The sequence below is a fragment of the Apodemus sylvaticus genome, chromosome 17 (assembly GCF_947179515.1).
Source record: "Apodemus sylvaticus chromosome 17, mApoSyl1.1, whole genome shotgun sequence".
In the NCBI taxonomy this organism is placed as follows: Eukaryota; Metazoa; Chordata; class Mammalia; order Rodentia; family Muridae; genus Apodemus; species Apodemus sylvaticus.
Window position 1 is genome coordinate 50,521,666 of NC_067488.1, and position 27,138 is coordinate 50,548,803.

The following is a 27,138-nucleotide window of genomic DNA, read 5'->3' on the forward strand; positions in this document are numbered from 1 at the left end:
ACACACACACACGTTCAAACACACCCAACCCCTTGGAATTGGCAAGCTCCCATCTGAAAGGCATGCACAGTGCTATTACAGCATCCTTTGTGTCAGCTGCCTGGGATGCTGGTCTAGTCTGTCGTCCTTTCTTCCGGCTACCCCTGATTCCAGCCCAGGAGGATTTGCCTGGTGTGCCCTGCTCTCCCCTGAACCTGGGCCTCCAGGCCTCCCCCACCCCTCAGCTCCCTGTCTGTGCCTGCGCTCCTTTGCTGCGGCGCTGGAGCTCTGCTCACCCTGGTTATGGCTCCCAGACTGGGGAAGAACTTCCCTTTGCAAAGTTAGATAACAGGCCGGGTTCTCTGTCAGAGGATTGGCGCTGTGGCTCCACGTGCTGCAGCTGGCACACGGCCAGGTCCGCCCTGCCAAGCAGCGAGAAGAAGGGAAGGCCTGGCTGCTGCCGTAGCTGGCAGGTGGCCGAGCTGGGGGTGGACAGGCGGGCTGGGGCTGGGGCTGCCCATTGGCTGCCTCGGTGCTCACACCCCGCCTGCCTCCCTAGCCTGTGGCTCCCCAGCAGCCCCTGCCTCTCCAGCTGCTTCTAAACTCCGGAGCAAGCACCTCCCTCCCGCTGGGCCATGGCGAGCTGCAACCAGATTGGAGTGGCCCCTGCCATGGACATGCCTGAGGTCCTCAAGTCCCTGCTGGAGCATTCTTTGCCTTGGTCAGAGAAGAAGGCAGGTAGGAACACAAGTGGTCTATACTCGCAAGGTCGCCCGAGTGCCTAAGGGGTGGAAGCAGGCTGGGGGGAGAGTAGCAAGATGGGTAGGAAGGGCTGCAGTGCCGTGAAGGACCCCAGGGTGTATGTGGGTGCCGCACCAACTCTGGGGCTAGCCCTGTCGGCTTTGGGTGCCGAGGCCAGCGAGCAGCTACTGACAGGTGCTGTGCTCACGTGGAGCATGGATGGAGCACAGCGCCTGGAGGAGCCCGACTGGAAGCTGATTGCTTCCCAAGCTCCCTCCCTCTGCACGTGAGGGGCGAGCAGAGGAGTGGCGGAGCCTCTGGAGCTTGGGCCGCGGCTGTGTGTGGAGAAGAGGCTTTCTGCTCGCCACTTGCTCGCTGCTGGAGGGCTGAACTCCTGGATGGGATAGAAGCTGGTTATGTAACAGGACCACAAACCCTGCGTTCCTAGGATACCACAGGCAACCCTGGGGCTAGGGACCAGCAGAAGAGCGAAGTGAGTGGCAGAGAGGGTGGAGGAGGGGGCGGCTTGGGCAGCCAGCACCAGCTGGGTACCTTACAAGTCTTTCCTGGAAAAGTTAAGTGCTTTGGGGAGTTGGGGAACTCATTTGGGGTACTCTCTCCTGATATTTATGTCGCCAAATCTTCCAGGCTCAACCAGTTCTTACTACCTTGATCAAAAATTTTCCTGCTGTACTGGGGGATTGAACCTAGGCCTTTTGAATGCTAAGCACAAGCTTGGCTGTAGCCGTGTGCCACCATTCCCGCCGTCACACATCGCTTTTAGAGGAGGCCACCTGTCTGTGCTGCCAGGGTGACAGGAGGTCAGGGTGTTTTGGGGGGACCTTTTTCAGGCATCTGCCTCATTCTGTGTTGGCATCTGATATATCTCCTCACCATGGTGTCACACACACACATACACACACCCCGCTCACCCTCCCCCCAACAGACTTCTTCCTGCAGGGCTCTCCAAACTTAAGAGCCAAAAGGACAGCCCCTGCATTCCTTTCACCCTCTACAGCCAGGAATGGGCTTAATTTTGTTAGCTCTAGGAAGGCAGGACAGCAGGCTTTGATCCTGGGAAATGTTGTCTGAGATAGTGGGTTTCCCCAAAGGTCATGGCAGGGCCCTCCAAGGCCTTTTATAGATCTTTAGACCACAGCCTGGGGCTTCTAATACTGGTGTTCTTATGTCTAAAAGCACAAAGGAAGTCAGTTGTTCAGCAGGAGAAGCCCATGTCTACATCCCTGGGAAAGATCCCTGACAGACAGACGAGCCTGTCATGATACCCATGAACAGACCACAAAGAGCTTTCTGCCATCTCTGGGTGGAAGAGTCTCCAAAATGTAAAGTAGAGCCTCCCGGTCCCGCAGGTGCAGGGAAGATGATGCCGCATCCTCATGACCCCACCCAGCTGTCCCGAGATACCTACCCTGCCGCAGACAGGGTCAGCTCCTGAGGCAAAGGGGCTGACTCGGAGCACCACTCTTTGCTTGAGACTAACAACACCTTTGAAGTGTGGTAGCAACCATTGGTCACTGACTCCTAGATGGTGTGCAGAGCCCTATGAAAGCTAAAAGTCCCCCTCCCTCATGTGAGGGTAGCCAGGGTCCAGCACTTAGGGGACTTGCCCAAGGTTTCAGGCAGAGCTTTGCCAATATTGGGTAATCCTCTGTCTGAGGATTAGTTAGCCCAGTATAGCTGGGTCTTAGGCCTGAGTCTTGGACAACCTGGCACTCCATGTGGCACTTCACTGAACATCAGAACAAGTCATCCCACAGGAGCTGTGGCTAACTTGGAAAAAAAAAATTGAGGGGAAAGTGGTGGAGGAGCCAACCTTGTCACCAAGCCTCAACTCATGTTACCCCTCCCCACCTACAGTCACTACTCCCCAAAGCTCCCAGACCTTCCAAAGCACTTAAATGTCTGCCTTAACAAGAGCAGGCCCCAACACACTGAGCTGGAAGGCTCAGCAGTCCTCTGTCAAGTACTTTACAAGTTCCTGTTGTATTTTTTTTCCTGCAAATTTCCCACCACTCTGCCCTTCGTCCCCAATACCGGAGGTGGGCTTCTCCTAGAGGACTCTGCAGAAGCCTTCCCTTTCCTTCCCCTTGCCCAGATACTCTGCAGCCAAGCCAAGTCACATGCAGGGTGTAGCCAAGTTCCAGCGGGAAAGAATTTCAGAAGCGGAGCCAGAGCAATGCAGAGTGTGAGAAATTCCAGGTGTGCCCTCAAGAATGCTCTCCCACTGCTGCTGCGCGCTCTGTTTTCTAGTTCAAAGACACTTCCCAGGGTCCACATGGTGCTCCTCTGGCCGCTCCAGGGCCTGCTGCAGCCTGCACGAACTTCTGCCTCTCTCTGGTCCCCAAGTAGGTAGACTCCGCAAAGACTGGCTTTTAGTGCTCCCCCCATCTCCTGCTTTGTTCACCAGCGTCTTGAGAGATCTTGACTTCTTCTTCAATCATCCACAGTTTCTTGCCTGTGCTCAGTGGCACCTCATCTACCTTTCTGTCTTCTGCACTCACCCAGACCTCCGTTTACAGGGGCCTGACCACTTTAAAGTCAAACTTTGCAAGAAGGGACACTTCTGGACAAGGCCATAGAAGCAAAGCCTTAGAATCAAGGCCAGGATATGATCCCTGAGCCCCCTGCCCAGTGAGCAGTCTAGCCTTTTTAAGGATGACGAGGAATACCTATGCTGCTGGCTCCTTGCCAGGACTAAATGAGCTGTCCCACATGGAAGTGTTTTCAACTGTGACATCCCATGCGGCTTTCTCTCAAAAGCCACGAACAGTGTGGCTTGGTTTCTGCTCTTTCTACCTATCATCTGACCCTCATTTCCTTGTGTTCACCTCCCTTTAAAGAACTGGATGTTATGAGATTGTGCACACACAGCGCTGTTTCCTTGAAAGTGCGTGGTGAGACTCCTGGGGCATGATTCCATCAACCCTGCACCACACCAAACAACTCTGCTATAGTACAATAGGCAGAATCTTACCGTTATTTGCTGGGCTACAACAAGAGGGGAGAGCGGAAGGGACTCACTCCAGTCCTCTTGGTGAAATGAAGTAAACAGGCAGGGGGTGGCCTGCATGCAGCCTGGGCTGACCCAGTCTTATGAGGCCTGTATGAGGACTCAAAAGCCCGGGAAACCAGAGAAAGCACGGTGCTTGCTCAGGAGGGATGACACGTGGCCTTCTACGAGCTGGATGTATTGCTTAATTTACTTCAGCCTGCTACGTGGTGCATCTGCCCCATTCTTTTAGTGAAAAATGAACTCAGAGAGCTTGGCCACCTCAGGACAAATAGGTGGAATAGTCCCTTTCCTTTCCTTCGACCTTAGGCCAGGACTTGCTCTGTCACACCCCAGCCCTGATGTGTTTATAAAAAGATAAAGTAGTAGAATATGTTCTATGGGGGTGTGGCGAGGGGTGGGGGAGGGGTGCCTCAGCAGGCCCATGCCGAGGCATCCCTTCCCCAAGGGACCAGCTATAGCACAGAACAGAGTTTATTCAGGGCATGGGAAGGGGAGTTAAGAGGGTAGGAGAGGCAGAGGAAGGCAGAGAGAAGGAGGTTGTAGAGAAGTAGAGGCCGGCCATGACCACATGGAGAGAGGAGGGAAGGGAATGGGGAAAGGGGGGAGCAATGGAGCAAGAGACAAGAGAGAGAGGAAAGAGTAAGAGAGGCGAGAGGAGGGGGGGGGGCAAGCAGCCCCTCTTAGAGTGGGCCAGGCCTACCTGGCTGTTGCCAGGTAACTGTGGGATGGAGTTTAGACAGAATGCTAAAAACCCCAATTAGAAACATGAAAAATTCATCTTCGTCAAGTGCTAAATACTGGTGGCAGTGTCCCAAGGTATCCTTTCCAGGTGTCTTTATATCTGGCCAGACCCCAAGTACGGCTCCTAAAGGAATGACTTGAGTCTCTCCGCCATTCTTGGGAGCATGTGCCAACCATTCATTCCTACATCAGTGTGTGCAGCAGAACCATCGCAGGCGAGTCTGGTTTTCCATCCTCCAATGTGAACACTGATGATCCAGAATGGGAGGGTCACGGACGTGTCGATGAGGCCGCCCAGCTCCTGCTTCCAGGCTTATGTCTACCATGAACTCCCTGGCCTCTGTCTTTCATGGTCATCTAGTTATCCATTATAGCTTAGTGAGCATTTGCTATGCGTGTGGCTCAGGTGTGGATGAGACAAACACTGTCCTGGCTTAACTAGAACTGGCAACCCAATGAGGAAAGATAGCAGTTATGAGTCCAGCTGGCCTTTCCAAGGGGAAACCCTTAAGCTAAAACCTAGAAAGTGAGGCAGAGATAAGTATGTGAAGAACTTTGAGGGTGCAGTGAAGCACCTCAGAGGACCTTCTCGTTGTCTGCAGAACAAAAGGCCGTTGGTGCTAGGGAAGGTGACCCACGGGAAAGAGTGTGCGTGTAGTGAGGTTGGAAAGGTCCCATCGATAAGACCTCTGTAGTCAGGCCCTGTAGCTTGCACCTATTTCTATATCGCCAACAGAACTTCAGCTAGGGAAACAAGCTGTCAGGTGGTGTCACCCCCTGCCTGGGCTGGCCGTGTGTGGGAAGTTGTTCTCCATAGTCATGGTACTGTTGGGGCAGACTCTTGAGAGTACTAAAGGGAGAGGCAAGAATTTAAAAAGAAGCCCCACCCACCACTTCTACCCTAGAACACATTCAGACCAAAGTACACAGCACAGAGCCACAGTTTCCCAGCCACAGGTATGCGGGCTAGAAAAGAGAGTGGCTGGCGAGGCTGGTGCTGGGACTTGCCAAAGAATGGCTAGTGCTTGTTCTTCCAGATTCCACCGTAGATCAAACACAGGACTGCTGGTTCATATGAATAACACTCTAAATGTATAGGACTTGGCTCTAAAACGTTTTAACCTTCCTACCAACACTGAACAGAGAAAGCCAGCCAACGAGTGTTTACTGCTGCTCTGAACAGGGCATTGGACTTGCCTTTAGTATTGGGACACCAAGTGTTGTCTTTCTAGAACTCAGTAGAAGCTCATGCGCATCCCAGGTTCCTGTACCATCTGTCAGTCCTTCTAGATGCCAAGTGGTCAAGATCACTGTGGGGTCCAGGCTAATGAAAATCTCTTGTTCAGCATAGACTTCATTCAATAGACTTTCTAATTTGGGTTGGTCAATAGGTTTCTAGCTGAAAAGAACAGAACCTAAAACTCTTCCTATTCTGGTAAATAATATTTCTCACCCCAGTCCAGCTCTGGTTTCGACTCTATAACCTGTCCTTATAATCATACACAAACAACTCCTGAACCAACACATCCTAAGTGGAAGGAAGATGCTGGGTGGATGTCCATCCATTTATCTCACATATTACGTAGGTGGGTACCTGCCAGTGCTTACTACAGATAATCTCCACAGCCCCCTATTCAGGAGGATTTTTCCATCTGCTTCCCAGAGGAAAATGACTGAGGCTTAGAAGCCATTTGCACAGTGCTATAAGCAGGTCATTGGCTGAGAGGAAGGTCTCCTCAGGTCTTCTCTCAAGGCCAGAGTCACAGCCGCTCCAGACATCCTGAGACAAGCACTGTACTGAAAAACTATTATTGGCCTGGCATGGCAATACTTTTAATACCAGCACTTGAGAGGCAGAGGTAGGTGGATCTTTGTGAGTCTGAGGATAGCCTGGTCTACAAATCATGAATCCCAGGCCAGTGCAGAGCTACATAGTGAGATCCTGTCTCAAACCCACCCTCACTAAAAACAAAACCAAACTCACTATAATTGCAAGATGGCTCAGTGGGACAAAGCCCTTGCTGCTAGGCTTGACAATCTGAGTTTAATTCCTTGGAATCGGGCTGGAGAGATGGCTCAGTGGTTAGGAGCACTGGCTGCTCCTCCGAAGGTCCTGAGTTCAATTCCCAGCAACCACATGGTGGCTCACAACCATCCGTAATGAGATCTGACTCCCCCTTCTGGAGTATCTGAAGAGAGCTACAGTGTACTTACATATAATAATAAATAAATCTTTAAAAGAAAGTTATTGAGGAAAAAAATCCTTGGAACCATGGTAAAAGGGGAACCTGACTTCCAAAATTATCCTCTAGTCTCCAAATGTTTATATATGTGAGCACTACATAAGTGATTAATTAATTAAAAACTATTATTAGAGACTACGGATGTACCTTAGTTAGTAGACCGATTGCCTAGCATGCACAGAGCCTGGGTTTGATCTCCTGAACGCCATAAATTGGTGCTGGCAGAAGGATATAAATTCAAAGCCATCTTCATCTACATTTCAAGTTTGAAGCCAACCTGGGATCCATGAGACCCTATCTCAAAAAAAAAAAAAAAAAAAAAACCTCAAAAATGTTATTGATACGAAATAGTGTGATGCCACATCATACTTTCTTTTCTTTAAAGACAGAGTCTCACTATGTAGCCTTGGCCGTCCTGGAACTCATATGTAGACCAGACCAGCCTGGAACTCATAGAGATCTACCTGCTTCTGCCTCCCATGCTGGGATTAAAAGTGTGCCCCGCCACACCCAGCTGCCGCATACCTTTAACGTTTGACCAGGTACTAATATGTTCCTCTGAGGGAGTCTATTTCTTTATAGGGCTTCCACACTGTGGCAATTAGCAAACTACTTTTCACAACACTTACTGCTCTACTCTGAGAAGTGGCAAGGTCACAGCTATCACCATAGCAACGGCAGGAAACACCAGCAGACAAGGCAGCTGGGGTTCTTGAGGTCAGTTGGAGAAAGAAGAGAAAGCAATGCCTCTGCCTTCAGGACCGTGTTGATTGCTGCAATCCCCCACAGCTTGCAAAGACGCATTAGAGGGAACACGCCTGTAGTGCTCCTTCCGGACTCTGAACATCCACCTTTGGTCATCCAGGGGAAACTGAAGTGTTGGTAGACAAGAGGCTCGGAAGCTAGATCAGGTTTTGAAGCCTAGGCTTGTTACCTTTTTGGGTTTTTTTGGATTTGGTTTTTTCAAGACAGGGTTTCTTTGTGTAGCCCTGGCTGTCCTGGAACTCACTCTGTAGATCAGGCTGGCCTCGAACTCAGAAATCTGCCTGCCTCTGCCTCCCAGAGTGCTGGGATTACAGGCGTGCGCAACCACCACCCGGCTGGCCTGTTACCTTCTTACACCCTACTCTCTTGCCGTTCCATGTTGGTGACTCGTCATCCATTCGTGGGTAAGGAAAGGGACCGAGGGGGCAGAAGAGGGAGAGAGGAGAGCAGGAAAGGGAATCAACTCTCCCCATGCGTCCTCTTCCTTATAGACAGACGGAAAGCACTCTTTCCTTACCAATCCTCCTCTGCCACCCTAGGAACTGTTCCCCTTCTCAGCAGTGCAAGACTTAGCTATGGAAGTGCACATTTCAGTTTCCTCTAACGGGTTCCTCTAGAACCAACACACTTGGAGATTTCTACTGCTTTGAAAAAATATTATGTTACATTTGTGTGTTTGTGTGTTTGTCTGTGTACAGAGGAATTATTGTGCTCATGAAGATCTGAAGATAATTTGTGACTTAGTTCCACCTGCCATCATGTGGTACCCAGAGACTGAACTCTGGCTGTCAGACTTGGCAGCAATCACCTCTGCGCTGTGAGCCATCTTGCTCACCCAGCTTTTCTAGAGTTTCATGTGTTGCTTGCTTCATTTTCGTAGAGTTGCTCTTTTAGATTTGTTTCTAAAACCTCTAGGTCAGTTTCTCCTAAAGATATTCAAGATACACACAAAATCCTAATAGTTCTACGACACCTAGGTTTTCTGTGCAGCTTCCTTTTTCCACACTGGATTTATATCCATCAACGTTGATTAAATTAGGAAAGATATTTGCATGGGAACACCATAGGCTAAATCCTGCTTTCTCCTCATTTGACAAAAAGAACAACAGACTGGAGAAATGGAACAATGGGCTGGAGGCATTAGGTTCAGAAAATGATCAACATCACAAAAACTTGTATTTTGGATCCACAGTCCATCATCCGTTCCAAAGGCTACCCAACGTCCTTTAGTCTCTTCCTTTAGGCCCTACTCAGCTAAATTTCTTTTTCCTCAGGTCCAAATACAATTCTAATTCCATGCTTCTATTGTGGTGTTCTGTACCTACCGCAGGAACCACAGGCGGCCTCTCAGCCAGACTCAGCTCCTCCTTCAGAGGAAGGGAGCCATGGGAGACACAGAGTATAAACAAGCCAAGTCCCTGCCCCTCTGGGAGCTTAATCCCAGAGAGTCTAGTATTGTCTGGGCTTGAAGCCGAGTATGACTTATGCTGCAAAGAGGTACAAAGTTCTGCGAGCCATCTTGAAGGTTTGTACACCCCTTCACAGCTCACAGGTTTCCTAAGGAATCCAGGAAGTATGTTTTGTTTTGCTTTTTAATTTTAAGAAAGGGAAATTCGGAGGCGCGCCGAATTGTGGAGACTAGTTCAATGTTGAATTTTAAGACTGAGAAAATGGGCACCAGTGGAGCAATTGGATAATTCCCAAGGTCACAAGCGATCAGCTAGTAGTACGGAAGCCTGTTCCGACCCTGATTTGTGGATAGGTCTCAAGAATGTGCTCTCCGTACTAGTGTTTATTCTGCAACCACGCCCTCTCCCAATCCCTAAATCAGGGCAACCTGACACCCGCTTGAGCGGCGGAGCTTGGAACCCGCCTGCCCTCCGCTAACCTCGCACGGAGCGTGGGAGGAGCGCTGGCTGGGCACCCACGTCCCGGTCCCCCTACCCCGGGCAGAGTCCGCCAAACAACAGAACAGGCCAGCCCGGGCCAGGCCTAGGCCAGAGCCAGTCCCGCCCCTCTCCGCCCCGCCCCGCCCCTCCGCGCCGCAGCCGCACGTGCAGAGCCTCGTGCAAGCGGGCCGGCTCCGCCCCCTTGTCCCATTGGCTGCCGTGAGTCTTTCCTTCACTGCCCTGCCCAGCGAGGTTCGACTCTGCTGCCGCTCCACGTGACCGTCCGGGCTGGGCCGTAGGACCTAGCTCCGCCTTCCTATGAGGTGGCTTCTCTGAGGGAAGGAGGAAAGGGAGGCTGCGATGGACTGGAAGGAAACCTGTAGTCACGAAAGTGGTGGCGAAGGGGACGCGACTGAGCAAAAAGAACAAGGGTTCTCCACCAAAGGCCCCGATGATCTCAGGCAGGCGGAGCGATGCTCCTCACCTGGCCCAGCACGTGTCTACATCGTTTGGTTCCCACAGCCAATCCCAGCTTGAAGATCTGTGCCCGCCCTCACGCAGAGCGCACCAATCGGAAGCCACGTTCCGGGAACGCTGGCCTGGCCTTATGAATAATGAATGAGACGGAACCAGTCCGCAGGAGGGGTGCGGATGGAGAGAGGCGGGGGTGCAGTAGCGCGTCTGCGCAGTGCTGCCCGTGTCAGCAGCTGCGGCGGGTCGAGCCGCTCCGGCCCATCTCGGGGTGCGGGCGGGGGAGGCGAGGCGCACGAGTGGGGCGTAGGGCACGATGTCCGACGCGGGCGGCGGGAAGAAGCCGCCTGTGGAGCCTCAGGCGGGGCCGGGCCCGGGGCGTGCAGCTGGAGAACGGGGCCTGTCGGGCTCCTTCCCTCTGGTCCTGAAGAAGCTGATGGAGAACCCCCCGCGCGAGACGCGCCTCGGTGAGGGGGGGGCGGCTCGCGCGTGTCTGGGGGCGGGGTTTCTGTAAAGGCGGGGCCTTGTGGGGGCGGGGCGGGCCCGGTCAGAGGTCAGGGTGAAGCGGTCCGGTGGAGTGGTGTTATGCGGCCCCGAGATAACTAGGGGCCTGCTGGACTAGGCCTCTAGCCCAGAAAGTCAGGGGATGATCTGGAAAGGACAGGTCAACAGAACTTTGCAAGGAAGCAACCACTTAGAGGGGGCTCCAGCGGGGCTGCCTGCATCCAAATCCCTTGGATGCTGCTTGCCTTAAAATGCGGGTTCCTAGGCCTCACCTAGTCTGCGGATCTTGAAACTGAGCGTGTATTTTAAGAAGCACTCTACTGCAACCTCGTGAGTGCAGAGTTCACCACCAAAGTTTGAGAGGCCCTGATCAATATAGCAGATGGCCTTTGTATGTCTTTGGCTCGTCCTGGAGGAGGACGATTCGAGTAGTGGACATTGAGCAGGTCCACTGTGGTGCTTTACTGGAAATGCATCCCTGGGACGCAGCCGAGGTGCAGATGGAGTAAGCAATTTGAAATGGGGATTGGTAGTGTCTCCCAGTTGTTTTGAAATCAAAGTCTGGTTAAAAAAAAAAAATTGAGGGGATGAAGAATGGGCAAAATAGGGCTGTGATGAGGGTTAGAATGTGGCCACTGAGGTCCCTTTCCTGGTGGATTGTTGGGAATCACAATAGCAGGACCGGGTTTCATCGAATTGCCAAGGCCACAAGGGTCCCTGAGGCCTTGTGTGGAAAACAGACTTGGCCTAGGTATTTGGCCTGGAAGAGCAGAGGACTGCCACCTATTGTGGGGTTTTAGGTCCATTGAGGTGTGCGTTCAGTCTGAGATCTTGAGATTTTCAAGAGCTCAGCTTAATTAGGGTATCCGGAAAGGAATTGGTTTTTTGTGGATTGCCTGTACTGGGGAACTCATTTCCCTTTCTAAAATGCCATTTTTCTTTTCTTGGGTGTGTTCCGGGGCTGCTGTGCTTAGGGTTGTCACTGTTGCGTTATAAATAGCTTCTGCTCATCAGGTGAGGCTAGAGTCTCTTCTCCTGCCTCAGGACCTCATGTGCACAAACCCTTTTGTTTGTATGAAGGTGGTGATTCGATCCAGATCTGAGTGTAAGACAAACTGCAAGGGCTGGTGCTCACATCTGGAAGCTCTTGCTTAAGCTTACCAGAGAGTAGCAGGCCCTCCAGGGATTTTGCCTTACATCTGCACATACAAAGCATTTTGACATAGTCTTATCTTGTTTGGGTTATTATCTTCACTTAGTAGGTGAGGAAAGTTGAGACTCTTGAGAGGCATAGATGGTTTCTCAAGGTCACATGGGTGGGCCTTCTGGCTCTTGGTTTGGTGTTCTTTCTGTTGTATGAAAGTGACAACCACTGGTGTCAGTCACTGTGATTTAACTCCCGGACACATCAGTCATTTACCTTTTTAAATTAATTTAAAACTTGACCTTACAAACACTGAATTAAAACAGCCTGACTGCTTGTAGTGGTGCTTGCTTGCAGTCCCAGCACTGGAGAGGTAGAGGCAGGGGGATCACTAGTTCAAGGTCATCCTCTGGTGTACATCATGTTTAAAGTCACCCTGGATTTCATGACCCTATCTAAGAAAATCAGAAAAAAATGTTTTAATTGCTTTAGTCAGGCAAAATGAGAAACTCCCTGTTGCTTGTCCTTCAGTCAAACTGCCTTTTATCTCCTCCCTTCTCTTACCTCTCTTGATCCCAAGTGACCCCACCCGACTGGTCCATTTGTTTCTGAACAGAATGTGGACTCAGATGAGAAGAGAGGCCATCTGGCCCACCCAGCCCACAGGCTGGGAGTTTTGTTGCCTCCCAGTTGTTTTTAAATCAAAGCCTGGTTTAAAAAAATTAAATTAAAAAGGCAGCCATAAGAATTCATGTTAAATCGTATTATAGGCTATGAGCAAGTTCTGCTTGTGAGAGCCTCCACCTCACGGGGTCTAGTCATTGTTCTTGGACTAATAGGCTCCCTTTTGGCTGTCTGGTCTTGGGACCCAAGCATGACTGCTTTTTCTCCAACATAATAATAGTTGATGTCTCTCTCTCTTTTTTTTACTTCTAAATCCAGAGTTCAAAGTTGTCTCCTTCAGTTTCGAAAACCCATTATGAACATGTCATGATTTATCTCCCACTTCTCTGATGAGCCTCCTTCTCACTCTGATTTCCTTCTTGGCTTGTCACATTTCTCTGTATTTTTGTTCTTAATTGCCCTCTCTTGGATATCCATGTGCATAACCTTTTGACTAAGACATGGGGGCTTTGATCTTCACTAATTGATTAGCTTTGCTTTGAATAGAAACAGCATTTCTTCTTCAGTTCCTCCTCCCTTCTCCATCCTCCCAGGAAACCTGCCTCCAATCTTTTCTGCTTATTCAAGGATAAAGCCTTCTACACTGGTTGCTCTGAAAAGAACTCCAAGCCTCTCATTGTAGTCACCTGAAGCCAATCTGTCTGAAAGTCCAGCATTCTCCAGGCATTGCACAGGCTCCCATAGCCACTGCTTAGCCTCTTCACTGGCCCCTGAAATCTGGAACTGAATCTAACACAGTCCCTGCCCTCAGTGAGCTCATAGCAATAAAGAATGTGTACTGTGAACCATGTACTTTGTAGTAGTCATTTTCACATGCTGTCTCTGTTCTTCACAAAAGAAGTGACAGTGAAACATACTAAGACTCAGGTTAAGTAACATGCATCTGGTCACATGTCTCACAGCTAGTGGGTAGCAGCCCCAAGTTGCTATGGCAAAACCTAACTGCAGGGAAAAGGACAGGGGAACCTAGAAGTTATTGGGTTGAGAATCTCAACCCTTTCCACACTAAGATATCAGTAAAGGTCAGAAGTACTGCTTCCTTCCTCATAGCCTCTCCTATAGATGTCTGCCCACAAACTAGTTTGTAATAACACTGGGACCATCTCATGCCTCAGAATATGCAGCTAGCATTTCACAAAGGCCAGACCCAGAAGAGAATATAGTACCACTCCCTAAGGAGACCAGCCTGCCTGGGTACACCGAGAAGACAGGATGTGCTCTTAAAGGGTATATATGGGGGGGGGGGGTTGGATGGAAACAGGCCTCTGAGAAAGATGGGTCTTCTCCCAGACTCACTGTCCCCATCATGGAATGATGTGTGGTGTCTCATCATAGATTTTGTTTGCAGATAAGGAAAAGGGGAAGGAAAAGCTGGAGGAAGACGAGTCAGCGGCAGCCAGTACCATGGCCGTCTCTGCCTCCCTCATGCCACCCATCTGGGACAAGACCATCCCCTACGATGGCGAGTCTTTCCACCTAGAGTACATGGACCTGGATGAGTTCCTGCTGGAGAATGGCATCCCTGCCAGCCCCACCCACCTGGCCCAGAACCTGCTGCTGCCTGTAGCAGAGCTTGAAGGGAAGGAGTCTGCCAGCTCCTCCACAGCATCTCCACCATCTTCCTCTACTGCCGTCTTTCAGCCCTCGGAAACCGTGTCCAGCACAGGTTGGTGACAGGCCTCTGGGCAGGCCCATGTGTCTCATCTAAGGAGCCCACTTCCCACTGAGTTCTGCTCGACACACTCCTGTGTGCCCCTCTTCTTAGGCAGGTCCTGATGGGCTGTAGACTAGAGGAACACTCTGTTCCCCACTCTTGAGTACTGTCTGTAAGGCTGGGGTAGAACAGCCACCCTGGCAGCAGTCCGCCTCTGTGGGGACTGCTCGGGATGCTGGACTGAGTTCCCAGACTGCAGCTCTGCCAGAGAAGTCCTACTATGCGTTTGATGCTGTATTGTGGCCACAGATTCTTGGGAGGTTTAGACAACACTACTAAACAGCACTGTTACTGTCATGATTGTATGTGCTAACATTAACTTAGGACTTACTATAAGCCTGGCTTTAACAAAAAGTCATCAAAATAATCTTGGATGAGGAAACTGAGGCACAGAGAAGTAAGAAACTTGCCCAACTCACCCAGCTGAAAGGTACTGAAGGAGCGCTTGAGGCCAAGGTGCTCATCTGCTCAGGCTGGTGATGCTCAGGCACAGCACAGGTGACACTCCTGCTGCTGAAAACACAACAAAACCAAAAAATCCTTCAGGATCTAGAGGCTGTTTTGGCTTGAGGGTTGTTTTTTGTTTTTTGTTTTTTGTTTTTGTTTTTGTTTTTTTGCTCGTTTGGTTTTGGTTTTGGTTTATTTGCTTTCATATCTGAGCATAAACCCACTGGGGAAGATTAGTCTCCCTGTTCAGAGGCCATGCAAAGTTCCCGTAGCCTTAGAGACATGAAGCAGGTATCTTCTGGGACCCATGCCACCAAGCTCTCTCTTTTTTTTTTTTTAAAAGATTTATTTATTGTATGTGAGTACACTATAGCTGTCTTCAGACACACCAGAAAAGGGCATCAGACCTTATTATGGATGGTTGTGAGCCACCATGTGGTTGCTGGGATTTGAACTCAGGACCTTTGGAAGAGCAGTCAGTGCTGTTAACCTCTGAGCCATCTCTCCAGCCCCTCTGTTTACTTTTCAAAAGGGAAACTTTTTCAAATAAAATATAAAAAGTAAGTAATTGGAGTATATATCACTGGTAGAACATTTTACTATGTATCAGAAATATCCTTTTAGATTTATTATTTTTAATTATGGGGGGCTAACACATGGATGCTGGGAACTGAACTCAGGTTCACTACAAAAACAGCACTTGGTTTTAGCCACTGTATCTCTGCAGCCCCAATACGCCTGTAATCCTTAATACACAGAAGGCTGAGGCAGGAGGATCACAAGTTTAAAGCTAGTCTAAATAACATAGTGAGACCCTATCTCAATAAAAAAAGAAAGAAAGAAAGAAAGAAAGAAAGAAAGAAAGAAAGAGAGAGAGAGAGAGAGAGAGAGAGAGAGAGAGAGAGGGAGGGAGGGAGGGAGGGAGGGAGGGAGGGAGGGAGGGAGGGAGGGAGGGAGGGAGGGAGGGAGGGAAGAGATGTAGTTCAGTGCTAGTGGGCTTGCTTAGCATGCACAGAACCCTGGGTTCTAGACTGGAAAGATGGCTCGGCACTTAAGAGTATTGGTTACTCTTCTAGAAGACCCAGGTTTGGATTCCCAGCGCATACATGGTAGCTCACAACTATCCATCCCCAGGCATCTAACACCCACTTCTGACCTCTGTGGGGAACAGGTATGCCTGTGGTATACAGATAAACATGCATAGATAGAAAATAAATATTTTCTAAAAAGCCTTGCTTGGGTTTCTTTCTCAGCACTGCAAAACAAATTTTAATTAAGTAAAAATTAAAGACAAAGGAAATGGGTTGGAGAGATGACGCAACCATTAAGATCACTTAGTGTTCTTCCAGAGGACTTGAGTTTGGTGAGATACAACACCCACATTGTATCTCCCAACCATGTATAACACCAAAGGACTCAACAGTCGTGCACATGTTGTACACCTGTGCATGGCAGTAGAACATTTGTACACATCAAGTAAATAAACCTAAAGAGAACCAGAGAAATGCTTAGTAGTAAGTCAGTAGATCATTCAGACAGCTCAGATTCTTAGCACCAGGTGGGCAAGGCACTGCTGGGGTCTGACACTGCTAGCCAGCCAGTCTGTAGGGACAAGTCAGGTTCAGTGAGAGACCGTATCCCCAAAAATAAGAAGAGTGGACTGGCAAGATAGCTCAGCAGAAAAAGGAATTTTCCTTGAAGTCTAATGGAGTGGTGGGACTCACACTCGGGTGCACTGTATGTATAATCCGGACAGCTGAGCCCCAGGACCCACACAATAGAGGGAAAGAAACAGCTCTTGTAAGTTGTCCTTTGGCCTTCAAACATGCTGTATGATACATGTGCAGATGTACACACCTAGAAATAAAAGGGAGTAAAAGGTTAAAAAAGGTGGAGTGATTGAGAAATACACCCAGCATTAGACTCTGGCCTTGACATGTACACGCACTCATATATACACATTAAACAATGTTCAAATACTTTACATGTAGAATTGACAATAAATCACATAGATCTGCCTGCCTCTGTCTCCCGAGAACCGGTAATAAAGGCATGTGGTACCATATCCAGCCTAAGGAAAGATTTTTACTGAAGTGAGTATGTGTGCATGTACAGCTCAGTGGATCTTCACAGGGTGAACCACCCACATCAGTCCTGTCCAAGTCAGGGTACAGAACTCTGTTGCTATGCACGAAATGCCTGTGACTTGGCAGTTGACTTCTCAAAGGTAATCACGATTTTTATCACCAGAGATTACATAGCTGAGCTTCTTATCAATAGAACTGTCCTGCTTTGTTTTTAAATACTGCAAGTGGGTTCCCAGTACTCAGGAAGCAGAGAGACAAGATTGTCACAACCAGAGGCTAGCCTGATTTATAGAATAAGTTCTAGGCAAGCCTGGACTACATAGACTGAATTCCAGGACAGCCGTCAGAGATCTGGTCAGCAAGGGTCAGGGTCACCAAGATGGCTTACCAGTAAGGATGCTTGCCATCAAGCCTGAAGACCTTGAGGGAGAGAACTGACTTCTACAAATTATCCTCTGACCTCCAATCTTATACATTGGTACACACACACACACACACACACACACACGTTCAAAGTGTGAGCAGATGCAATGCAATAGTGACTATTTAGTGTTTCCCTTGCATTTGGGAGTCCCAGGTTTAAATCCCAGCACCATACATGCACACATAATAATAATAATTGTAAATTCATTGCATTACTAACCTTATATTTATAACTTTATGTAGTCTTATAATATACATAAAAATTATGTGGGCATTTTATTGTCTTAGTGGTAAAAAAAAAACATGTTGGGGGTGGTGGCACACACTTAATTCCCGCCCTTGGGAGGCAAAAGCAGGCAGATCTCTGTGAGTTTGAGGCTCCTGGTCTACAGAGTGAGTTCTAAGACATGTAGAGCTACACAAAGGTGAGAACTTATCTAAAAAACTAAAATAGTTTCACAGAACATACTTAATAGAAAGCTGAGTATGTTGACTTATACCTGTGATCCCAATATTCAAGAAAATAAGGCAGGAGGATTACCATGAATTCAGTCCAGCCTGAGCTACGTAGACAGGTAGATATGAAACTAAAAGCCTATCTTTTTTTCACTTACTTTGTAGTAAAGGCGTCAGTAGTGTGTGTTTTTTTGTGTCTGACCTCCTTTATACAGTGTTTTGTGAAAATCATCTTGTCCCTGTCAAGGAGGCCTGCCAGTTCCCCTTGGTGACTAACACCATGTGAGCACACTGCATACCGCTGTGTAGCCATTCTGCAGCTAAAGGTTGGTTAGCTGAGCTTCTTATCAATAGAACTGTCCTCTGTTTTGTTTTTAAACAGAGCTCACCATGTGGTACAGTAGGAGTTCTTAACAATGCAACTAGGAACACTTGTGTGCCTGCATCTGGTCAGTACTCTCAGGTATTTCTCCAGAAGAGGGCACTGGATCCCATTACAGATGGTTGTGAGCCACCATGTGGCTGCTGGGAATTGAACTCATGACCTTTGGAAGAGCAGTCAGTGCTCTTAACTGCTGAGCCATCTCTCCAGCCCTCATGTATTTCTCTTAGGCATTTATTTAGGAAAAGACTGGATGAGTCAGTGGACATGAATGTATTCCCCTTCTTCCCTCCTCCTCCCTCCTCTTCTCCTTCCTTCTTCTCTTCTTCCTCCCTCTTTTTATTTCTTCATAACAGGATTTTTGTATGTAGCCCTGGCTGTCCTGGAACTCACTCTAGACCAGGCTGGCCTCAGACTCTTAGAGATCCACCTATCTCTGCATCCCAAGTGCTGAGATTAAAGGCATGCTCCACCATGCCCAACATTATTAATTTTATGCTTATGAGTGTTTGCCTGTGTGTATTGTATGTGTATTGTGTATAAAGTTCCCACAGAGGCCAGAGGAGGGTGTTGGATCTCTTGGAACTTGAGTTACAGGCAGCTGTGAGCTGCTGTGTGGATGATGATAGAAACTATAACCAGGTCCTGTGCAAGAGTAGTGAGTGTTCTTTTTTTTTTAATTTATTTTTTATTTATATGAGTACACTGTAGCTGTCTTCAGACACACTAGAAGAGGGCATCAGATCCCATTAAAGATGGTTGTGAGCCACCATGTGGTTGCTGGGATTTGAATTCAGGACCTCTGGAAGAGCAGTCAGTGCTCTTTTTTGTTTGTTTGTTTTGTTTTGTTTTTGTTTTTTGTTTTTTGTTTTTTTTTTTGGATTTGGTTTTTTCCGAGACAGGGTTTCTCTGTGTAACCCTGGCTGTCCTGGAACTCACTCTGTAGACCAGGCTGGCCTTGAACTCAGAAATCCACCTGCCTCTGCCTCCCAGAGTGCTGGGATTACAGGCGTGAGCCACCACCGCCCGGCCTTTTCTTTTTTTCTTTTTTTTTTTTTTTGCAGTCAGTGCTCTTAACCGCTGAGCTCCAGGACTCACAAATATGTACACCACATATACACACCTTTGGGGTGCGGGGAAACAGTCTTCTGTAGCTTATATCACCACATGCAACCTGATCCAGTTGAAAACCTAAATTTGATCATGCCACACTTATGCCATGAACAGGAAGATAAATTGTGTGTGTGTGTGTGTGTGTGTGTGTGTGTGTGAGAGAGAGAGAGAGAGAGAGAGAGAGAGAGAGAGAGAGAGAGAGAGAGAGAGAGACAAAGAGAGACAGAGAGAGACAGAATGAGAGAGAGAATGCATTGGCTATAATCTCTCTGTTACACTGTGCTTTCTCTTCCAGGACAGTACCAGGGATGTAATTTGTATTCAGTAACTATTTATTGGCTGAATATTTGGTGTACTCATGTTGGAAGTATTGAACATGTAGGCCAGAGGTTCAGTTTTCTTTTAAAAACAACTCTTATCTCAACACACAACCTTTGAACTCTAAAATTGACATTAACCCAATATTTACCTACAAAACAGCCAGCCATATGGAGCAGGAAGATCCAGGAGCCAGAGTCAGCCAGGCCAAGACTCATATTTTAGTTCAACAATTTACCTGGGATTCTGGAAAGCCAATTGCATTTCTGTGAACCTTGGTATCCTTTTCTGTAAAATAAGAGTTAACATTCATTTTCTTTCCGAGCTGTAACAAATGAATGAGCACGGTGACTGACATGGTGGGGCTCTCGATGTAAGCTGTCCTCTGCCTCTCAGCCTGTGTCCTCACCCTATTGTTCAACCTGAGACACGGAGGTTAAGGGCTGTCACGACTCAGTGTTTTGTTTGCCATTTCTTCAGGAAACAAAATACTTAAAGAAACTTAGCATGCACGGAGCCCTGGGTTTGATCCATAGAATACACAAAAAAGACAGCATCATCTTAGGAATGAACCACATGTGTCTGTCTGCCTTTGGGGCTGATGGTGGGGTTTTCTTCTAAGTAGCTGTGGTCTGTGCTGCCTCCAAGTTGGTGGAGTGATATGTTCTTTCTGTCCAGTGAGATGCTTCTAGATTGTCTGCCTGTCTTTCAGAATCGTCCTTGGAAAAGGAGAGGGAGACACCAAGTCCCATCGACCCCAACTGTGTGGAGGTTGATGTGAACTTCAATCCTGACCCTGCTGACCTGGTCCTCTCTAGTGTACCAGGTGGGGAGCTTTTCAACCCTCGGAAGCACAAGTTTGCAGAGGAAGACTTGAAGCCCCAGCCCATGATCAAAAAAGCCAAGAAAGTCTTTGTCCCTGATGAGCAGAAGGTAAAACCCAGTGTCCTTTATTAAAGGGCATAAGAGTGGTTTAAGAGTCTAGGGTAAACTGTGGCATAGCTCAGGTGTGCAGTGCTTGCCTGGCACATGTGAGGCCCAAAACTCCATCTCTGGCACTTCGAAAAGAGGAAGAGGCTGAGCGTGTGGCACACACCTTAACCCCACACTTGGGAGGCAGAGGCAGAGGCAGGCAGAGACTCTCATAAAGGCAAAAAGAGAGGGAGGGAAAGAAAACTGGAATAGACCCTGTGCTTCCTCATGTGTGATTTTACATGGAGAACCCTTCCTACTATGGACACCACATAGACAGGAGGTCTCTACTTGAAGCCCTATCTGCAGTAATTTGGTGGGAAGAGGTTCAGGTGTGGCTTGGGTCCTAATTCCTCCGACACTTCCCTTCTTCCCAGTGCTGCTTGGGGATTTTAGTGTTTCACCTCCCAGGTATGAGAAGTTGCCAAACCATAGAAAGTGAGATTGAACAGTCTTAAAGGACAAAAGACACCTTGTGGGCCTGGGGATATGGCTCAAAGTAGTGGTTCTCAGCCTTCCTAACGTATAACCCTTTAATACAGTTCCTCAGGCTCACCTCCAACTATAAGATGATTTTTGTTGCTACTTCACAACTGTAATTTTGCTACTGTTTTGAATCATAATGTGTCTCAGTGGTGGTGCTTGTCTTTAAACCTAATAATTGGGAGGCAAAGGCAGGTGTCTCTCTGTGAATTTGAGGCCAGCCTGGTCTACAGAGCTAGTTCTAGGACAGCCAAGGCTACACAAAGAAACCCTGCCTCAAAACCAAATAAATAAATTGTAATGCAAATATCTGTTTTTGGATGGTCTAAGTATAACCTCAGTGAAAGGATTTTTGTTCCCAAAGGGGTCAAAACCCACAGGTGAGAAATGCTGGCTTAGTGGTTAGAGCATTTGCCACAAAAAGAGTAACTTAAGTTCAGATCCTAAGAAACCATTTGAAAGTTGTAACAGGTAGTATGTCCTGACAGGCAGTGTACTGCTGTAATTCCAGGGTTCTTCTCTGGGAGAGGGGAGGCCGGGACCTATCCTGACAGACACAGCGGTGAACAACAAAGGGACCGGTCTCAAAGGGGATGGAGAGTGAGGTCCAACACCCAAAGTTGTCCACGCATGCACCATGGGCCATGGGCATGCACCTACTCTCCCCCTCTTTGTCCCTCCACCCCCCCATCCCCAAATTGTCTTGTAAAGTCAGTTATGATCTTAGGGGACTAAACTGCACCTAGGTTGTTGACTTTTAACCAATACTAAGTGTGGTATGGTGGCACACATTTTTAATCCCAGCACTGGGGAGGTAGAGGTAGGTAGATTGCTGGGAGTTCAAGACCAGCCTGGTCTACAAAGTGAGTTCCAGGACAGACAGGGATACACAGAGAAAACCTACCTTGGGGTGGGGGTTGGGAGAGGGAGGGAGAGAGAGAGAGACAGAGAATAGAGACAGAGATGCTAACAACCAGCAGTATGCCTAAAGGAAGCAAGGGCTGAGCACACAGCTGTCCAGTGCCGTCAACACAGACTTGGTCTCCACCATGCACCTGCCCCTCGGAGACAGGCAGCGTCCCACAGGATTCCTTCTCTAGGGTCTTGAGTTCTTAGTCTTACCACAGCATTAAACTATGTGTGTGTGGCAGGGTGAGAATTTGGGGATGGGAAGAAGGAAATATTAAGTTCTTTTGGGGGGAATATCAGACACCCACAGAGGACACTTCCCCACAGGATGAAAAATATTGGACAAGACGTAAGAAGAACAATGTGGCAGCTAAACGCTCCCGGGACGCCAGGCGCCTGAAGGAGAATCAGATCACCATCCGGGCAGCGTTCCTGGAGAAGGAGAACACAGCTCTGCGGACGGAGGTGGCTGAGCTTCGCAAGGAGGTGGGCAAGTGCAAGACCATCGTGTCCAAGTATGAGACCAAGTACGGGCCCTTGTAACCTGTGCCCCTTGCCCCGCAGGGCACTGCCTGCACCTCAGACCTCTGCCTGGGGCTTCCTGGACCCCACTCGTGTGGAGACTTAGGACTCTTCATGGGCACATGGTGGCGTACCTGCTCTAGGAGCACTCACGTCTCAGCTTCATTATAACACGGCCAGCACATGTGGTGACTTCCCCAGGGGACCAGGATCCTCTCTGATGGGGAACATGAGCGAATCTACGTAGCCGGGTAAATGGCCCGAGTCTCTCTTGTTGGACGCTCCAGCTGAATCAGAAGGGGCCCTCTGGAGTCCAGGTTCTCTTGTACAGAGTGCTCGGGCTTTCCTAGCCTTCCCTCAGTCTCCAGTTTGGACTGACAAGGGCTGTCTACAGAACGAGTCATGATTCTTGTCACCCTAATGTTGTCTCAGGTAGCAGGTGCATTTCCATTTGGGGTGTGTCTGTCATGTACCTCACCCTCCCCCAAAAAAATCTTTAAGAAAAACATTCATTCCCATCGGTCTGAGAGCCAGGATATGCTAATACTCTGTTAGTGTATACAGGGTGATGGGCCACAGAAGTGGGGTCTCTGGATAGCCTGGAAGTGGGTGGGGTTTGGGGCTTGTGGTAGAAATGCTCAGAACCATTCTTAGCTCCGACTTTTATCTTGTGGCTCTCAAGCCTGCAGTGGCCCTGGAATCCGTTCCTTCTACATCCCACTTGCTATGGAAGAGAAAGTCCCAGGATGGCTGGTCTCTGGGCTCTAATTGCCAGCGCCTTTGTATCTCTGGGCCGCTCTGGAGGCCCCTAACTTCCACTAGCCTGGCCTCTGAGTATTCCCACCCAGTTTCCCTTCTCAGATCTTAGGTTTAAAAAGAAAACCTATCACTAGGGAGCTTGAGCTTCCTGGCCCCGGGGAACCACTTCTGCATGGTGTTTAGTCTCCTGTTGTGGGCTTGGGAAGCCCCATGGAGCCCTTGCTCTGTCTGGCGCACCAATGTACCCAGGCCAGAATCCGGTCTCCCTGGAGGCAGAAGAGGGCCTATCACTTCACAGATTAGAATCCCTCCCCATGAGTATCAGCAGGCCGCCTTATACAAGTTGTGTTTGCTGAAGTTACAGTACAGCTCTCATGGGGCAGTAGGCTCTAGAGACATTTACAGCAGCCTGCGGTCCCTCTGCAGTGGAGGCCCACACAGCTCTGACCTAGGGAGAGCGGATCTTGCAGCCTGGGCTCCCTCTGCCTCACAGCTGCACCTTTCTCTTCTATTTGGCTGGATTGGAAATCATGGAACCCTGTGCTCACGTGGGTCAGCGAGGCACCCTCCAGGAGGGCGTGTTCATTTGCTCAGGGCGGGCAGCCTATGTGAAGGAGACAGAGGCGATGAGGGTGCTTATTACACTTAACACTGGCTTTATTTTAAATGGTGGCTTAGTTTGGGGCCCCAACCTTTTAAGACTTTTCATAATGATGTTAAGACCAGGGCAGACTGTCTACTGGCCATGGAGTGAGCCAGGAGATGCCCTGCCCTCCTGGGACCTGCACACCACCTCTCTTGACAAAGGGTCCCTAAGGCTAAGGGAGGTCTCCCTCCTACTAGGTCCCTGACTTTGACTCTGTGGTTCTCTAGGAACCGTGTGCACACGTGTCTCTGTTGTAACTACAAAGGGCAGCAGCACCCAGCATGTCAGTGTCTGCCCGGGCTGCCTGCCTCCACCTACCCAGCACTCTTCTCTGGGCCGCTGTTCACCCAGAGGCAGTTCTCATTTTGTTACTGGTGGACAAGCCTTGAGCTGAAAAAATCTCTTTGTTTTCTTTGGCTAGAAAATGTAAGGTTTGTGTTTTTTAAGTTTTAGTTTTAAGGAATGGATACTTATCTCTGGATGCGATGCCATCTGTGTTCTGACCCTAGTGGGTAGATGGGGATTTCTGTCTCCCCTTGGTCCCCCTTCTGCCTTGTGGTGCCCTCCTTTCCTTCCAGAAGTAGGGAGGGGCTTCTGGCTCCTCCTGAAGTCTTTCAGACACAGTGTCTGCTCGCTTCTTGGAGGAGCCTGTTGAGTGAAGGCCGCAGGCAGACAGACGGGAGGAGCATGCCTGGAGGTTGACATCTGCAGTAAGCTCGGTCCTCTGTTGGCCTCAGGACCCAAGACTGCACAGAAAGAGTTGGTCTCTGCTGCTTGTCTTGCTGTGGAAGCCTCCGGCTCCCTCTAGGAGCTGACAGCTGAAGCCTGAAGCTCCGGCACTTGGATCTTTGAATCCTAAGGAATACCAGGCTCCAGAAGCCAACTTCTGCTTGGCTTTCCATGGGTTTGTCTTAGGATGAGAAGCATCAGGATGAAACATCCTGTTCTCAGCTCTGGCAGCCTCAGAGAAGACACCTGGATAAGTTAGACCCCTGCAGGAGTGTACATTAAGAGATGTCTAGATAAAGAACTACAATCTTTTGGAAAGAGCCACCCTGTGGATGACCTGCCTCAGTCACCTTATCCTCAACCCAAAGGCTCTTAAGTGGGTCTGACTCCTTTGCTTGGGGACAGCACTAGACAGTGAACCTAACCCTTGGCACACTCCCTGCTGCGATGGTGCTGTGGTCTGCTTCTACCCAGGCAGCTCCTACAGTCCTCCAGCCTGGGGCAGGTGTGCAGCTTTCCAGGGGCCCTGAGAGGCATGTTCCCTGTAAGAGGGGCCTGTAAGTGGAGCTCTTGGTTTCCAGGGCAAAGCTCCACCCACAGCTTCTTTAACATCTGTTAATTAAGTGCAATAAATTTTTCTAGAAAAAGGCAAAGATGATTTCCAGGTAGAGATTGCTGTCTTTTGGTGTTGGATGCCAGAACACCACTTGGTTTTATTTTTCTAAGTGCATGTGATTGGTAGAGTGTGTGGGGCTCTGCATCCTGCCTGGGAGCCGCATTCCAGCAACCCCTCTCCCTACCTTTGCTGGGAGAAAGAGGCCAGGAGAAACCCCTTTGTCCCAGCTGCAGAGGTGGAAGCAGACAGCAGCCCATTGGCCTTATGTGTGTGTGTGTCTGTGCGAGTGTGTCACTGCTGGTGGGCCTGAGTGATGTGGTAGGGAGGGAAGTTGGGAATGTATCCTTTTCAAGCAAAATTAAATATTTTGAGACGAGAATTTGGCAGTGGTCTTTGTTACTTCCTCCTTTATTTCCTCTCTCTATATGTAAGCATGAGAACCAAGCCAGAAAACCTCATCTCTTTGGAATCCCAGGCAACACCTCTGTCCACATCAGCTAGATACCCTAGGCCAAGTCTCCTAATTCCTCTATGCCTCAGTTTCTTCACCTGTCAAATCTGAGTAATCCCTACCTTGTTGTTCTCAAGAAGGGAGGACACATATCAGAGCAAAGGTAGTTTGAGAGCAGACTGTGATAGAACCAAAAAAAAGACCAGGAACACAAACACCTCGTGACAACTATGTTTTGTTTTTTTTTAAGTGGATTAATAACACCAATTTAAGCCAGGTAGGCAGTGGTGGCCGCTTTAACCCCAGCACTGTAGAGGCTGACCTCTGAACTGGAGCTTCGAAGACAGCCTGGCCTATAGAGTGAGTTCTAGGACAGCCCAAAAAATCTGTTCTGCAAATTAAACACCAAGAAACTCACAGTCCTCCTGCCTCAGCCACCTGTGTCCTGGGATTAACAGGTGTTGTGTTTTTTTAATCCGTATATAACTTATAATTATATATGGATGTCTGTATGTGGATACGTACATGAGTGCAGGGGCCTGTGGAGACCTCTTGAGGCACTGGATCCTATGCTACAGGTGGTTGCGAGCTGCCTGAACTGGGTGCTGGAAACAGAGCTTGGGCTAGATAGCCCGGTACTTAAGAGCACTGGCTGCTCTTCCAGAGGTCCTGAGTTCAGGTCCCATCAACCACATGGCGGCTCACAACCATCTGTAATGGGATCCAATGCCCTCTTCTGGGGTGTCTGAAGACAGCAACAGTGTACTTACATATAATAAATCTAAATCTAAATCTATCTATCTATCTATCTATCTATCCACACACATATACATAAGTAAAGACAATCCAGGCAGCAGCAGGTGGCTCTGAGGCACCCTAGAAGCCTCTACTTGCCTTCCACCAGTGCTGTGCACTCCAGGCTGACTTTCAGGGAAATTCTGGCTGGTGGGGGAAAGGTCTTAGGGCCCTGGTCTGCTGCTTCCGCTGTCCTGCCTCTCAGCCTATGAAGTACCTCACTGTTCTATTACACCCTCAAAACACTCTAGAATAGACCTCCTTGTTTAAAGAGGAAGAACTATGACCATTGCATGGTGATGCACATCTTTAATTGCAGTGTTTGGGAGGCAGTGACAAGGTAGTCTCTAAGTTTGAGGGCAGCCTGTTCTAGGTCTACATAGTGAACTCTAGGACAGCCTGTCCTGTCCTCCAGAACCCTGTCTCAAACAAAAAAGCAGAAGAAGAAAGGAGAAGAGAAAGAGAAATTGGGATTGTTCAGTCCCCCAGGCCCCAATCTGAAAGGAACATTACAGAAGAAATGGAGGTTCAGAACTGCTTAAGGTATCACCCATCTATTATCGGAGCAGAGATTCAAACTTGGGATGAACAACAGCTCAGATCCTATGGCTACATAATCTAAGGTCTTGTTAACAGGTTTTTGAACACTCACTGCTTTCACCATTACCCAGAGTGCCAGGGTGCCTGGCCCTGCCGTGCCCACAGCAGACTCTACCCACCAGCTCCCTTTGGCTACCAGAAATCAGCCAAGGTAGCCAAAACCACCCCACACTTGCGTGAATTGCTCCCTAGCCCTAGGCTCATATGCTCTGATGATGGAGACAGATTGTCAACTTAACTGGATCTAGAACCACCCGAGAGGCCAAGCTCCTGGCACGCCTGTGTGCGGGTACTTAGACTAGGGCAGCACCTGGCCATGCATGTGGAGATGATCTAGATTACCTGAAGTGGGAAGACTCAGCTGAGGGAAGCACCTTCTCATGGCTTAGGTCCTTGGTCTAAAAATAAGTCAAAAATGAAGGGCCAGCAATATGACTCAGCAGTTAAAAGTGCTTTGAGCTAAACCTGTTAGCCTGAGTTCTATTCCCCCAGGACCCACATAGTGGAAGACAAAAACCACT

General features: G+C 48.9%; 1 protein-coding gene across 2 annotated transcripts; it reads left to right on the plus strand.

The window, feature by feature from the left end:
• The first annotated feature begins 433 nt into the window (after positions 1-433).
• Positions 434-25,150, plus strand: Tef (TEF transcription factor, PAR bZIP family member). 2 transcript variants are annotated; one of them, XM_052161123.1, is made up of 4 exons: positions 434-717; positions 13,544-13,861; positions 19,848-20,068; positions 21,827-25,150. In XM_052161123.1, exons 1-4 carry the CDS (start codon positions 615-617, stop codon positions 22,040-22,042), a joined length of 858 nt encoding a protein of 285 aa, XP_052017083.1. In that variant the 5' UTR covers positions 434-614; the 3' UTR covers positions 22,043-25,150. The 2 variants fall into 2 exon arrangements, with proteins under 2 accessions (XP_052017083.1, XP_052017082.1); XM_052161122.1 differs by lacking the exon at positions 434-717 and adding an exon at positions 10,069-10,330.
• The last annotated feature ends 1,988 nt before the right edge of the window (positions 25,151-27,138 follow it).